This window comes from Orbicella faveolata, unplaced genomic scaffold (genome assembly GCF_042242905.1).
Source record: "Orbicella faveolata isolate gen_17 unplaced genomic scaffold, um_ofav_v1 contig_4, whole genome shotgun sequence".
Taxonomy (NCBI): domain Eukaryota; kingdom Metazoa; phylum Cnidaria; class Anthozoa; order Scleractinia; family Merulinidae; genus Orbicella; species Orbicella faveolata.
The window spans coordinates 11,989,455-12,002,500 of NW_028301569.1; the positions used below are offsets into that span (position 1 = coordinate 11,989,455).

General features: G+C 38.4%; 1 protein-coding gene across 4 annotated transcripts in view; it reads left to right on the forward strand.

The window, feature by feature from the left end:
* Window positions 1-4,044: 4,044 nt before the first annotated feature.
* Window positions 4,045-13,046, forward strand: part of LOC110045154 (uncharacterized) — a 13,961-nt gene continuing 4,959 nt past the window's right edge. Inside the window, exons 1-10 of one of the 4 annotated variants that reach the window (XM_089276006.1) lie at window positions 4,045-4,278; window positions 5,037-5,177; window positions 6,261-6,803; window positions 7,696-7,774; window positions 8,461-8,491; window positions 10,082-10,116; window positions 10,634-10,718; window positions 11,069-11,156; window positions 11,832-11,888; window positions 12,165-12,546. In XM_089276006.1, coding sequence (XP_089132132.1) covers window positions 5,115-5,177; window positions 6,261-6,803; window positions 7,696-7,774; window positions 8,461-8,491; window positions 10,082-10,116; window positions 10,634-10,718; window positions 11,069-11,156; window positions 11,832-11,888; window positions 12,165-12,546 — 1,363 coding nt within the window. In that variant the 5' untranslated portion in view covers window positions 4,045-4,278; window positions 5,037-5,114. The other 3 variants (XM_089276003.1, XM_089276005.1, XM_089276004.1) reach the window with 3 other exon arrangements.

Sequence of the window (13,046 nt, forward strand, 5' to 3'; positions counted from 1 at the left end):
CCAGGAGCCCATTACCGGGTAATGGACTCCTGATATTACCTAAGTAAAGTCTTTTTGTAAAGTTGTGCTATGAATAGAGAGGCTTTTGCGAATCTGCTTTACCAGCCAGAGTGGTAGAGTGAAGTTAGACAGTATATGTCTGATTCAAGAAAAAAAATCCGAAATTTAATTTTGTTTAAGGCACCAAGTATTAAAACTGTCTACTATATATCAAGACATCGGAGGCGTTGGGGCCATTTACGAAGTATCCTCCGTTTCATCAATGTTTGCGCCCAACAATATTCTGTCACTTACATCCCTTCACATAGGCGAGGCCACCATTTCTTGGTGTTTATACATTTCGCGCGAAGATCAAGCTGTTTACAGATGTTTTAGCTGATTGGGCATCTTTTCTCAGTTCAGTTTAAGATCACCGGTAAGTTGGTCCTGCTGGGTTTCCGTCCCGCGGCATTATTGATTCTCTATGTTGTGTATAACAGCGCTCGAGATATGCACTGGCCTCTCTGTTCTGAAAGATCTATGTAATTGGCTTGTACAATAACGTAGACAAGGTTACCACAAAATCCCTAGCCTTAAAAGATGCGGTTCGTTTATGGTCAAGAACGGATTAAAACATAGCCTTTAGAGAGGCGGGCGCTTGATAACGAGAACTTCTCACGAACTGGCTTTATAGTTGGCTTGTTCAACGATGGGGCTAAGTACGGGGGGGGGGGGTACTTTGGGAATTTCTGGGTGGTGATGTGCCGCTGGGACCCTGAAACCCTTAGCCTATACCAGAGCTAGTTCAGCTGAATTTTGCTAACCTATACCAGAGTAAACTCCCCAAATTCCCCATCTATCGACACTCTTGCGGCTGATTTGCCTAAATGTAAACTGTCGATTTGATTTTTTTATATTTTTGAGAGGCAATTCCTGGTTTCCTTACTCTAGATAAAATCTTCAACCAACCAGTCAGTTTTGTGAAAAATGATACCCTATTCTAGACCCAAACGCTCTGATTTATATACCCTATCTTAGAGTAAACTGCTTGAAAACCATACCCTTCACAGCGGCACATACCTGTATAGCCCATATATGGCAGTGCTCCCCCCCCCCCCGGGCTTAGTATTAGATGGAGTGTTATAGTTAAACCGTTTTTGGACTGTCGAAGTTTTGTTAGCTCACGTAGCAACTCTCCAAACAAGACTAAGAAAGCATATCACAAGTTACTAAGAACAGTCATGAAATGAACATGAAAATTCGTTTTCTCGAAAGGCATAAAGTTATACAAACCAAGCTCTACAATAGCGGACTTAAATTAAATGGGAAGAACTCACACCTTGTACTACGAAGAGACTCTGATGATCTCTAAAACTACATGTCAGTCCTCGACAGGAACCCATGGGCTCCTGCCGTCGAGCATTTGTTAGGAAAAGAGAACTTACTATCCGTCGGGAGGGAATTGAGAACTTACTATCCGTCAGGAGGGAACTTGGTCTTAGAATTGTGGTCGGGGGGAGGGATTAATCAAAATGTTAAGGATTGTGGCGGACGAGGAAAAGTGTACTGACACATACAAACAAAGGGGTAAGACTAGCAGAAAATAATGATAAGGGGAGCAACACAACAAAGGCCTGCACCTGAACGCATAAGCAGCCGCATTAAGACGTGCAATGAATTTAAAATAATAAACACGAAGATAACTTTTCTTTTAGTGCTTTATTTTTTTTGTAGCAGAACCTGAAGAATCCATTTAAGTTCTTCAAACTGTACGAGACACATTTGTTGCTGAATGGTTTTCTAGTGGGCACAATCAACCTGCTTGTACTCAGCTGTTTATTGCGTAACTTAATCTCAGTAAGCATACACGTCATGACCAAAATCAGTGCTGACAAAACAGTAATTATTAATGACTACATATCTGGATTTATTTTCTAGTACAGGAGGGTAAAATATGTTGACTATAGTAGCTATTTCTCCTAGAACCTCGTAGAACTATGGCCTTTTTTCCACGACAAAACGTTCGCGTGACATTATTACAAAGCCACCTTAATTTGTAATCGACCACATTTAACTACTCAATTACGGCAACAAAATAGCGTGCTGTAGTGCACCAAAAGTGCTACGAACACACAAGAGATGGTGTACAAACTAGTTAAGCGCAGTTTTGTCTGATTGGATGAAAATTAATCGCTTAAAATGTTTCCATTTTGGGCACGTGGTGGAGAAAAATAACAAAATAGGCGCATTGAGACCTCCGGCGCCATTAAACCCACTTAAAAACATAACAACACTCAGAACATAACAACATCTAGACGGCCACGCACGCAACATATATTTTTTTCATTAATTCTGTCCTTTCAGCCAATAGCTAAGCAGCATTTAACCACCTTGAAATGTTTTCTCTGTAGATCCAAATATTATAATGTACAATTAGTTTCGGTCACAACTTAAAAAACCCTCGATCACGGTTTCAGTTGGTTTTGGAAAAATACAGTACTTTTTGTATTAAATTCAAGTTCCTGGTTTTGGCTATAATCGACCCAACATCCTGAACCCGGAAATATTCGTTTCAGCAGGATTTTACAACCTAATGACTCTTTTTAGTCTTTTACGCTCCGTCGCATTGCATTGTAGTTTTAGCTAAACGTGGCATGAAAGAAGAGGGCGTTGGCTGGCTGAAAGAATAAACAACAGAGTCGACAACACATGAACGGAGATCACAAATAATTCATGTCCCCACCTTGAAGAGGGACGGCTTAAAAATATATTCTTGAAAATGATTGACAATGTTTATTGTGCACAACGAGGCCTCTTGGGGGAACTATGGCCGATTTCAAAATGAGAAGATCTCAGACAAAAGCAACTCTATGGGACGTTGCTTTCATACATTAAGCTAAACAACAATTATGGAAATAGTCTAAAGATTTCGAAATACCGCATGCTGCGGGACTTTGTTTATGTGGAGGAGAGAAAACAATTGTGATACTATCAGTCTCTTCAAGGTCACGGTGAACATTTAGTCTGTTGAGTTCTCTGTCCGACCTGTCCGTAGTGATGCTTAATATTACGGACAAATTTTTCTGATAATTTTTAAGGAAACTGCTTCAGAAATACGGCACGCGCCGAAACGACAGAGCGTCTTGATAAATCAAAAGTAACATTTCGTTGTTGAATAGCATTCGAGGAATCGTTCGAGTTAAAATGTGCAAGATTTATTTTTTGTTTCGAACCAAGGTTTCGAATATGACAGAATAACAAACAAATTGCGACCAACAGAGTGAATTAAACAAAAGATATCTGGATATGACATTCATCATTTTCTGATATGGGTTAGGCAGTAATGCATGGATAAACAAAATACGATATCCTAGATTTGCTAGAGCCCTGTACATCGTGCGTTCTATGCGAAGCGTTTTCCCAACTTTTATACTTCAAGTTTGCGAACGCGTTCTGTCGCCTCATTTTTAGTATTGATATTTTAAAAGGAATAAAGAAAACTCTTAGAAATCGCGAACACGTGTTGTTTAATCTGTCAAAATAACAAAAACTGATGGCAAATTCAGCTGGAAGGTTTTGATAATCTGGAAAAACAATAATCTCTATGTTTGCTAAAACTAGAGCTTTTCATTCAGTGTCGAAGTCGCAGCCAATCAGAATCCTCTCAAATGTGATATCCTGTCCTTCATGGCAGCGATTTCTTTGCCCAAGGTCGTGTGTTGTCTGGGGGGTATCTTGGGAGAAATGGAAATACGATCACCAACACTCGAAGCGAAAACATTACAGGTTAGAAAGAAAAACACGTTTTTCATTTGATGTGATTGACACGGATTGCGGTGGCAGCTGAATTTTTATTTTCATGTTTTGTTTGTTGAGCATTGAGCTAAAACCAATGTGGGAGTGCGTCTGAAAGTAATGTACAGTAATATTTTCTCACAAAGAGAAGTATTGTTTAGATGGCTAAAAGTAGATTGCTGGCGTGGGAGACCTATTGTTTCCCAACCCTCTGTTTATTTTTGTTTTTATTTACGGGTGCCAATTACGTGACGTCACGCTGCAAAGCGAGGCTTTGTTTGGGCTAAAAGTAAATTCATCAACAACAAACGCGACAGAATTGTTTAGCAGCGAAAATTAACAATATTCTTTATCGTTGTCTCCGGCGATCTCGGAAAAGTTTTCCATTTTATTTTGCTGGAAATCGAAGAAAAACCCCCTGTAACCTTGGATGGTACGGACAGTCCTTCTAACTGATGTGACTCGACCCTCATTCATTGATATTTCGACGCGGCATTGTCAGAGGTAAAGCGCGTGCTTTTCTGCCACTATCAACAAGCTCCGAATGTTTATCTTTGTGAAATTCCTTATTTCTGAAAATCATACTTAACTGACATCCGTGAAAAAAGAGCCAACGTTGGCAAGAACTTTGGAAACCCTTTTAATCGGTTTCCTGGTGTTTTATATCTCGCAATCGAATGTGAAATTGCCATTTTTATTTTTGTTTACACGAAGTAGTCTTTTGTTGTTGTTTATGGCGTGGCGACTCGAGATGAGAGCAGTTTTGGTCGAAATCTTTGCAGGTAACACATGTTATACGAATTGTGGTGGACTTCCTTAAATGTTTGTCAAGTTCTTTCGCTAGTTTTCTCTACTTTGCCAAATATATTTTCATTCAGGGAACCATTCTCGTTATTGACTCGACCAAATTTATTCAAATCCTGTCCATATGGCACATGAATCAATTAGTGCGGTTTTCTTTCAGACTCGATTTAAGTCTATTCCACAACTCCATTCCCTTTGTTTTAGAGAAAAACCTTTTCTTAATGGATCTTAAAATCATGCCCAATGAACTGTAGTTGGATAAATTTTTGTAGACGAGCAATAAAATCGAAATCAGCATTGAATTTCCGGCTTCTGGTCGCCTAGCGCTTTTCCGTCTGGATTTACCATGCATGAAGTTGAATTGACTGAAGATTTGAATTTAATGCATCGTTTATTTGAGTTCAATTTAACTTAAAGATAGCCTTTAAAAATGTATATATTGCTGTATTTCTTAACAGCCTTTAACGCTGTCGGATCGTCGAAGCAATAGGGCTGCCAGTTGAGGCTTACAACATCTTCCGTGAAGCGACTCGCCGATGGCTAATAAATCAAGTGAAAACGACGTGACTGTCGCATCTTCAGCATCCCGAGCAGTAAGTGTACGTACAGTTTGATGATTAGCCCACTTACATTTTATACGAAAGTACATCATCCAACTGAGTGTGTGACACAAGAAAATAAGAACCTGAAATGCAAAAGGTATAATATTATAATCGCCCGGTACCATGAAACATGTACGAACCCGGAACGAAAAAAGTATTCCGGTTTCGAAAAAAAATTGGAAATGTTTGAAACATGTTTGAAGTCACATAATCGAAGTTTCTGTGGCATCGAAATTTCGAAAGGTATTTTTTTTCGCTAGCCGTCAACAGAACTGAACACGATCGCCAGATGTGTCGAAATCACGCTCCCTACCCCTGACGAGAGTTTCTGATTACCGATTCACGTGAATTCTCGCGTGCCCTGTTAGGTTAAACAACAGGAACTTGAAAAAATTTTCAAGCGTGTTTAATGAAAGGTTTATGGAGTATATCTCTGTTGTAAATCTTAAATGGGGGCCATTTATAACTTCATTGATATTTAGCTATTAATGTCAGATGAAACTATATATATATCAGATGAAAAGAAAAAAAATAGCAGGTTGAGAATTGTATATACTTGTCTGGGATTTGTTTTTGCTCCACGTTTTTTGATTTCAAAATTGTTAAATGAATCCACAGAAACATACTTGTATTCAAGTTTTGCAGTTTTGTTAGAAAATAAAGCTTTCACTTTTTTGAAGCAAAATGTGTGTAGAGGGCCTAACATAGGTTTGGCAGGATGCGGAATAAGAGTAAAAATGAAAGCTGGATGCGAGATGACAGGACTTTTAAATTATGGCGAGATGTGGGATGAAGATATTTTGGTGGGAACAGGATTAGATTATTTAGACAGTTGGAAATTCATATAGTTTTAAAATTGATGCAGGATGCAGGATCAAAAGTGGAAAATCATATGTTACAGTCTCCCACAGGGAGAACTGCGACTCTAACCAGGCAGTATCAAGATGAATATTTTGACTGGGGCCGGATGGTGGGATTGAGGCAAAACTAGTGGCGGAATGCGGGATTGAAAGCAACCTATGTTGGACCCTCTGTGTAGCAGGAAATTTGTTGATCAACCTACTTTTTATTTTGTACTAGATTGGAGTATCTTCACCAGCAAAAAGTCCAGGAAGACCATTAAATGTGGACCTCACAACTAAAGGAGCTCAAGAATCATGCAGCTCTGCCAACTGTGCATGTGCAGCACAAACCCCTCACAAAATCAATCAGCATAACAAACATGTCACAAATTCTTCTCCAAACTGCTGCTGCAATCGAGAAGTTCACTTGCCTGGTATGGTCTACCAGCATGTCACACCAACTGTAGCAAATGTTGTGGTTGACACTTCTAACTCCACTAGCCAAGACTCTAAAGTGACACCTAAGCATGGAGGTGTTCACTATTGCTCCAGCTGTCCTCCTGGGCCACATACACATCATGTTTATTCGCCTGCCAACTGTCATCCACAGCAGCCTGCATTCATGGATCACACTCATTGTGGATGCCAACCAGGGTTTGTTGATGGTGGACATTTCCACTTCCCTCACCAACAGACTCCACCTAGACCTGTCACTGTTATGGCGCATCCACCACCACTACTACTACGACCTGTTCAACCACAACATATGCAACAGCATCAGGTAAGAGTTACTAACACCAATTTGTACTTTTGGAAGCAGGGATGGTGCAGTAGTGAGAGCACTCGCCTGTCACCAATGTGGCTCAGCATCAATTCCGACCCAGTGCCATATGCAGGTTAAGTTTGTTGTTGGTTCTCGCCTAGCGCCAAGTGTTTTTCTCCCTCCACAGCCACTTGAACAAACATTTCCAATTCAAATTCGACCAGGATAGAGGACCCGCAAAAAGACCAGTTAAGGCTGATATGGCTTCCTCTCTAAAGATTGTAATTTATTTTTATTTATTTTCATTTTTACTTATTTGTTGATACATGTTACCAACAAATACTAATTGATGGTTTGAATGGAGCAATATCTCTCATCAGCAATAAAATTTTTATTAGCACCAGTGTATGAGAAGTTGGATACCTACACCTTATTACATTTGTAGTGGATTTGAAATCCTTTACCCTCAATACTACCAAACCTTCATACAGTGTATTCATTATCTCCTTGCAATGACCTGAATGCATTTTATTGTCTGGAGCAAGGTATAGAAATGTCCTGTTCCCTCTGGGGAGCACAGAGAGTTTTACATTTGCTCTTTCACTTGTTAGCAAATTGAGACACAGGTAATTAAAATAAATGCAATTGTTCTGAGACAGGCCTGTAAAGAGTTTGTAAACTCTTTACTGACATCCAGTTTTACGTGTCCCCAACAATAGGGACGATTTCAAAATTCACAGCACCCACCCTTCCCACCTCTTTTTACATATTGCTCAAATTATATCAAAGCCATAGCCAAAATAAATTGTAATAATGACAATATATGTAATTGTATGGCTCAGTGTGACAGTGATCAGAGATATCAGAAACATACTAATAACAACAACATTTTTTGTTACTGTTTCTGCAGGCAATATTAGAGCAAGAACTTCGACCATATTTTGATGGCAAATGGAAAGGCCTTGGAGATCCTCACCTGTCTAGCTATGGTATTCATGTCTTGCATTGATTCCTTTGCTGTCTGTAACAATTTCTGTTACAAGCTCAAATATTGTTACATCTCCTTATTGATGGTTATGCACACTTATCTGAGTGCCAAATGTATAAGTAGAGGGTCGTACTGGGGAGGGGGGTGGGGTCTCTGACACAGTTCACAAGCAGAAAAAAAAATAGGGAATCATAGGTCATGGATATCAAAATTTCATTCTCCCGAATTGCAAAAATACAAAAGTAAGGTACATGTACCATTTTTAACAACCTGCTCTTACACTTAAGAAAGAGTGTTGGAAGAAAGCAAAATCGTGAAAGGCTAAGTAAAGGCTCCTTATTGCAAATCGCATACCTAAATCACTTTTAATAGACAACTGTAACCCTTCAAAGGACTCACATCTCAAAATTGCGAAGAATAGAGTGATGAAATCAAGAAAAATTAAATCAGGTAATCACACCTCACAAATATACCCCCTGTACAACTCTCTAGGTACTTCCTGGCTTGTGACCAAGAAGTTAATTAGTTCTGAAATCAAAAATAAATTTAATCGCCGCCAATTGGTGTAAACAGCTGTGAGATGGTACTTTTGTTGATTCCTTTTTATTTGGAGTCAATCAAATGTGACAATATGTTTTGAGTACTTTTATACAATAATTAAGTAAACAATTAATATTTTTGCCTTAGGAGGAAGACCACAGCCACCAGAAGGATCAGTGTAAGTAAAGTGCTATTTTGGATAGTAACAATTTTTATCAGGTCATGTATAAAATGTTGTTTGAAATATTACATTAATATTCCTTTAGTAGCAATAATCTTGGCTTTTTTTTGGGGGGGGGGGGGGGGGGAGGGTGGGGCGGGGAGAGGATCCCCAGCTAAGGGTGTTACGATTTGAATTCATGGTGAATTCTCTTTAATTTGAGTCTCATTATTGCTACTGTGGATATAACACTTCTCATTCCAGTAACCTAATAATTATATATATATATCCAGTTTCAAATTGGCTGCTTAAAAATGGATGGTCTCAAGGGTGTATGTAGTTTCATGTGAATAATGCACAAGTAGTCTGCTTTCTCTTCTTGGGATAAAACCACATAATTGAGGTAATTGCCCCATATTGTATAAGCCTGGTAGTTTTTTAGAGGTCTCCCTGCCCTGTTTAAATTTCTGTAATATTGATAGACGTTTTATATTTGCAAATAAATAATGATGATGATGATTTTGAACATATTGGCATTAAATTTGGGTTATGGCTTTGTATACCCCTATTGAAACAGCTCATTCAAGTTCCAGTATCTGTTGTATGTTCAGTCAAAAAATAAATTGAATCATCACAGTATCTTTTCTGGTGTCAAATTTTAAACATGTACTGTGGCTTGTTTGTTGGCTAGCACAAGTGGCTAAAATAGTGCAATGATTGTACCTATAGGTCAGCAGGTATAGGAGGTTCTCTCCTTTCATTGATATTTATGCTAATAATTAGCATAATTAAATAATTATTATTTACTGAACATACACCATATGTGGGGAAATATGATTTAATTGCTTATCAATGCAACTGTTAGTAATAAATATATTAACATTTGATACATGTATTTATCATGGGTTGTATAACCTCAGCCCTAGGGTGTTATGTCATTGTGACACATTGTCACAATGCTTCATTAGTGGGGCATTGGTACATATGTAACTTTGTCTTCATTTGTATTCATTCAAGTCATTCAGCTGCTTTTACGCCCTCTAAGTGAAATACCCAATGACTAAGGCCAACTAGTATTTTTGAGTATCAGGTATCAGGTTGTTGTAAACTTTATAGACCCTTTTCATAAATGGCTGCCAATTATAAATTCTTTTGTAAGTATTAAAATTAGCCTGACTAACCTCGTTTTTGAGTTGATAATTCAAAAGAATTTTTACACCCAAACGAGTTTAGTGAGGCTAATTTAAATGAAAACAAAAGAATTTTTCAGTTGGTAGCCATTTATGAAAAGGGTCTATACAGTAAAGCTATTATTGATCAGTATATATTTTCAGTTTTCATTATTTTGTGCAGGCCAGTATTGTTTTCTTTAAGTCATTATTATGTAATTTTGATTGAAAGGACATAGTAAAGAGGGTCATACAAGGCTCATGTTGACGCACGCCAGAAGTGGTTGTTTAATACATGATAAATGTTTTATGTTTCGTTGAGTGGGACAAATTAAAATATAAATTCATGTGTCTTTGAAATATTGCTAGCAAGACATTACTGTGTGGTATCAGTCAATGTAATAAATCTTTTGATTTATTGAATTCTGTTGATCTCCAGGGCAACAGGAGCATTCATTAGTGAAGCTCACACAGGTATAAAATATGTGATTTACATGTATATTCCTGTGTGTATTGGTTCCATTTTCCTGTATTGGTTCAGTTATATAAGACAAGTTAAGGGGTTACGTTTAAAACCATTTATACCAATTTAGATTAATAAAATTTATTCTTATGTTTCTCTGTTCAACTGCCACAACTAATTAGGATGCATTTGTTGGCACATGTGCACAGTAAAAACTCCATCGAACTAGGTAGCTGACTTTCAAGGGGATGGAAGGTGGACCCCTACTGTGAAAGAAAAGAGGAACCTTCCCCTACCCAACCAGTGTTATGCAACTGACACCTGCTCGTCAAAATTTAAACAATCATTATCATTGGGTGATGTAGAATTAAATATGTGATTTTAATGATATTTGGCATTTGATTTATGTGTGTGTAATTTAAATGCTATAATTGGGCAGCCCTGCATTAAATTTTCTTTTTCAAGTTTTCATAGTGAAGGATGGTCTAGTTTCTCTTCATATAGATATATACTTTGATCTATTTACAGCTCAGCACCATCCACTGTTTCATCACAATATCTGCCAGTGGCCTGGATGTGAGGCTTTCTGTGAGAATTTCCAACAGTTTTTACAGTAAGTCTTCTACCTAGTTGAACAAACCAATTGATGCCATCTGAGATCCACACTTATATAAACATGTATCTCCATTTTATTCTTCTTTTGCCCTTTATCATCCCGTTAAACAAAGTGATAGCTTTGTTTTTGTTGATTTGGAAAATTTGCATAAAAGCTTGGTGACAAAAAATTATTACATTTTAGTTTTATATAATATTTACTCCAGATCAGTATCACACTGCATATTGTGAGTCATATTTTTTATGGAACACAATTAAAAAGTTTGTTGGAGTTTGATAAGGTATTACTCCTTGGAATATCCAGCGTAAAGGTTTTGTCTAATATGTGATCACTTTTATGTGTTCCAGTCACCTTAATACTGACCATGCACTGGATGAACGGAGTACTGCTCAAGCACGAGTACAAATGCAAGTTGTAATGCATCTGGAATTTCAGGTATACAAAGCAAATGATAATTTAATAAGAAATAATTATTATTAAATTGCACATTTGTGAAGCAAAATTGTGCAAGTGTATTATAGCTACATGTATATAAATTTACTAAGTGTTGTACCCTTCAATGGCCTTGATGCGTTCATCAGGGTATTCAGGTCCCCAATTTGGGGGTTACTGCTAGTAAGATTTTTTAGCTGTGGATCAAACTTTTAATCCCTTGACTACTATACCCTTTCTAATCTTTAAGTGTCGTCTATGACACACAATTTGTTTAGCTATCTGTATTCCATTGTAGGCCTATGATGCTAAGTAATTGTCTGGTTCTCCGCACACGTTGCGGGCCTTTGTTGCTGGATAATTTACTATAAATAACACCAAAAATGTGCTACTTAGTTTACAAGCAGGTGTTTCTTCACTGGAGGCTCTCCTCCATCAACACTTTACTTGGGCTCCTTGACAATGTCAAAGAACCTATAAAATACACCAGGCAGGAAATATTAGCCTGCCTGGTTTCACCAGAGCCCTGTTAGCCGGCTTTTTAAAACCGTTTCCACCTCCCACGACGTGGACGTAGGGTTGGATTTTGGGAGGCAATGCTAATTGCACAGCATGTAAATTTAATGTCAACTTGCCCAATAGTATAGACTAGACTGCATTTTTAAATGTTGCTTACAGATGAACAAAGAACGTGAGAGGTTGTCAGCGATGATGAATCACCTACATACTCCCAAGGTAGAACTTTTGAAAGTAACTTTTTTTCTTTGAAATAGAGACACGCTCACATTGGCAGACTACCATAAGCAGATGTTCAGAGGTTTTACCATAATCACATTAGAACTTAGCTTAGTTTGTTGTGACTTTGCATTTCTGTGGTTAATTGGTTTACTTAAATAATCTCACAGTAGAGTGTGGGATTACTTAAGAACTCAAGAAGAGTTTGTTTGTAATGTTATGTAAGGACGTATTCATAGAGGGTAAGACTTGACAGTAACTGTTGTTTTTCAACAGGTTGCTCAACATACACCAAACACAAACCCTGACCTTGAGGACGAGGAACACCAGCATGTGCCTCACTCCCAAGCACAGCCTCAACTTCATGTTGCAACTCCCCAACATCCTCATATGCCTTCTCTAGAAGATATCCCACCAGCCCAGCAATCTCCAACTCTACAGAGTAGACAAGAGATGCCTATGTCACCTGAAAGTCCGCCGCCGACAATGGGGAGCCCAGGCAGAAAACATTCCATCACTCCACCGCCCAACATCACAGTTCATGACATCAACAGCCAAAGTGACATGACAGTCATTGCAACACCATCTTGTCACATGATGGAGGACAAGCCGGTTCACCAGAAAAGAAGAAATGGAGATCCTGATGGGATAGCTTTAGGTAAGTCACTCAGCATGTTGCTGGTGTGTCTTCCCCTGTAGGAGGGCGGGGGGCTCTTAAGAGGATGGGGTTGCTTGTCATACCTTTTAGTTAAAAAAGCAGTTTTAGTACTTCTTATGGTGTTCAGCCTCAAAAGATCCACAGTGGGAGCTATTGTGGTACCTTTTAGGGTATTGAGCCCAAAAACATATGACAGGAGATACAGTATGTAATGTGTTGTAGTGAAATTGGTAAGTACCTCTTATGGGTGAAAAAGAATTCCAGCCATGCAAACATAATCTTGGTACCTTGTAGGGTTTTTTTTCAAAATTTGTGACAAGCACCCTTGTCCACAGATGATATTTGGGCCATTACCCGTTGCTTCTGTCACTTGCACGTAGTGCAGTCCTTAAACTCTCCCTTCAGCTCCCCACTTTATAATTTGTAAGGGTTGAGTCCAGGCGAGAGCCCATAACGAGACCTCTGTTACCCTATCTAGAACGGGGAGGGGAGCAAGCTTT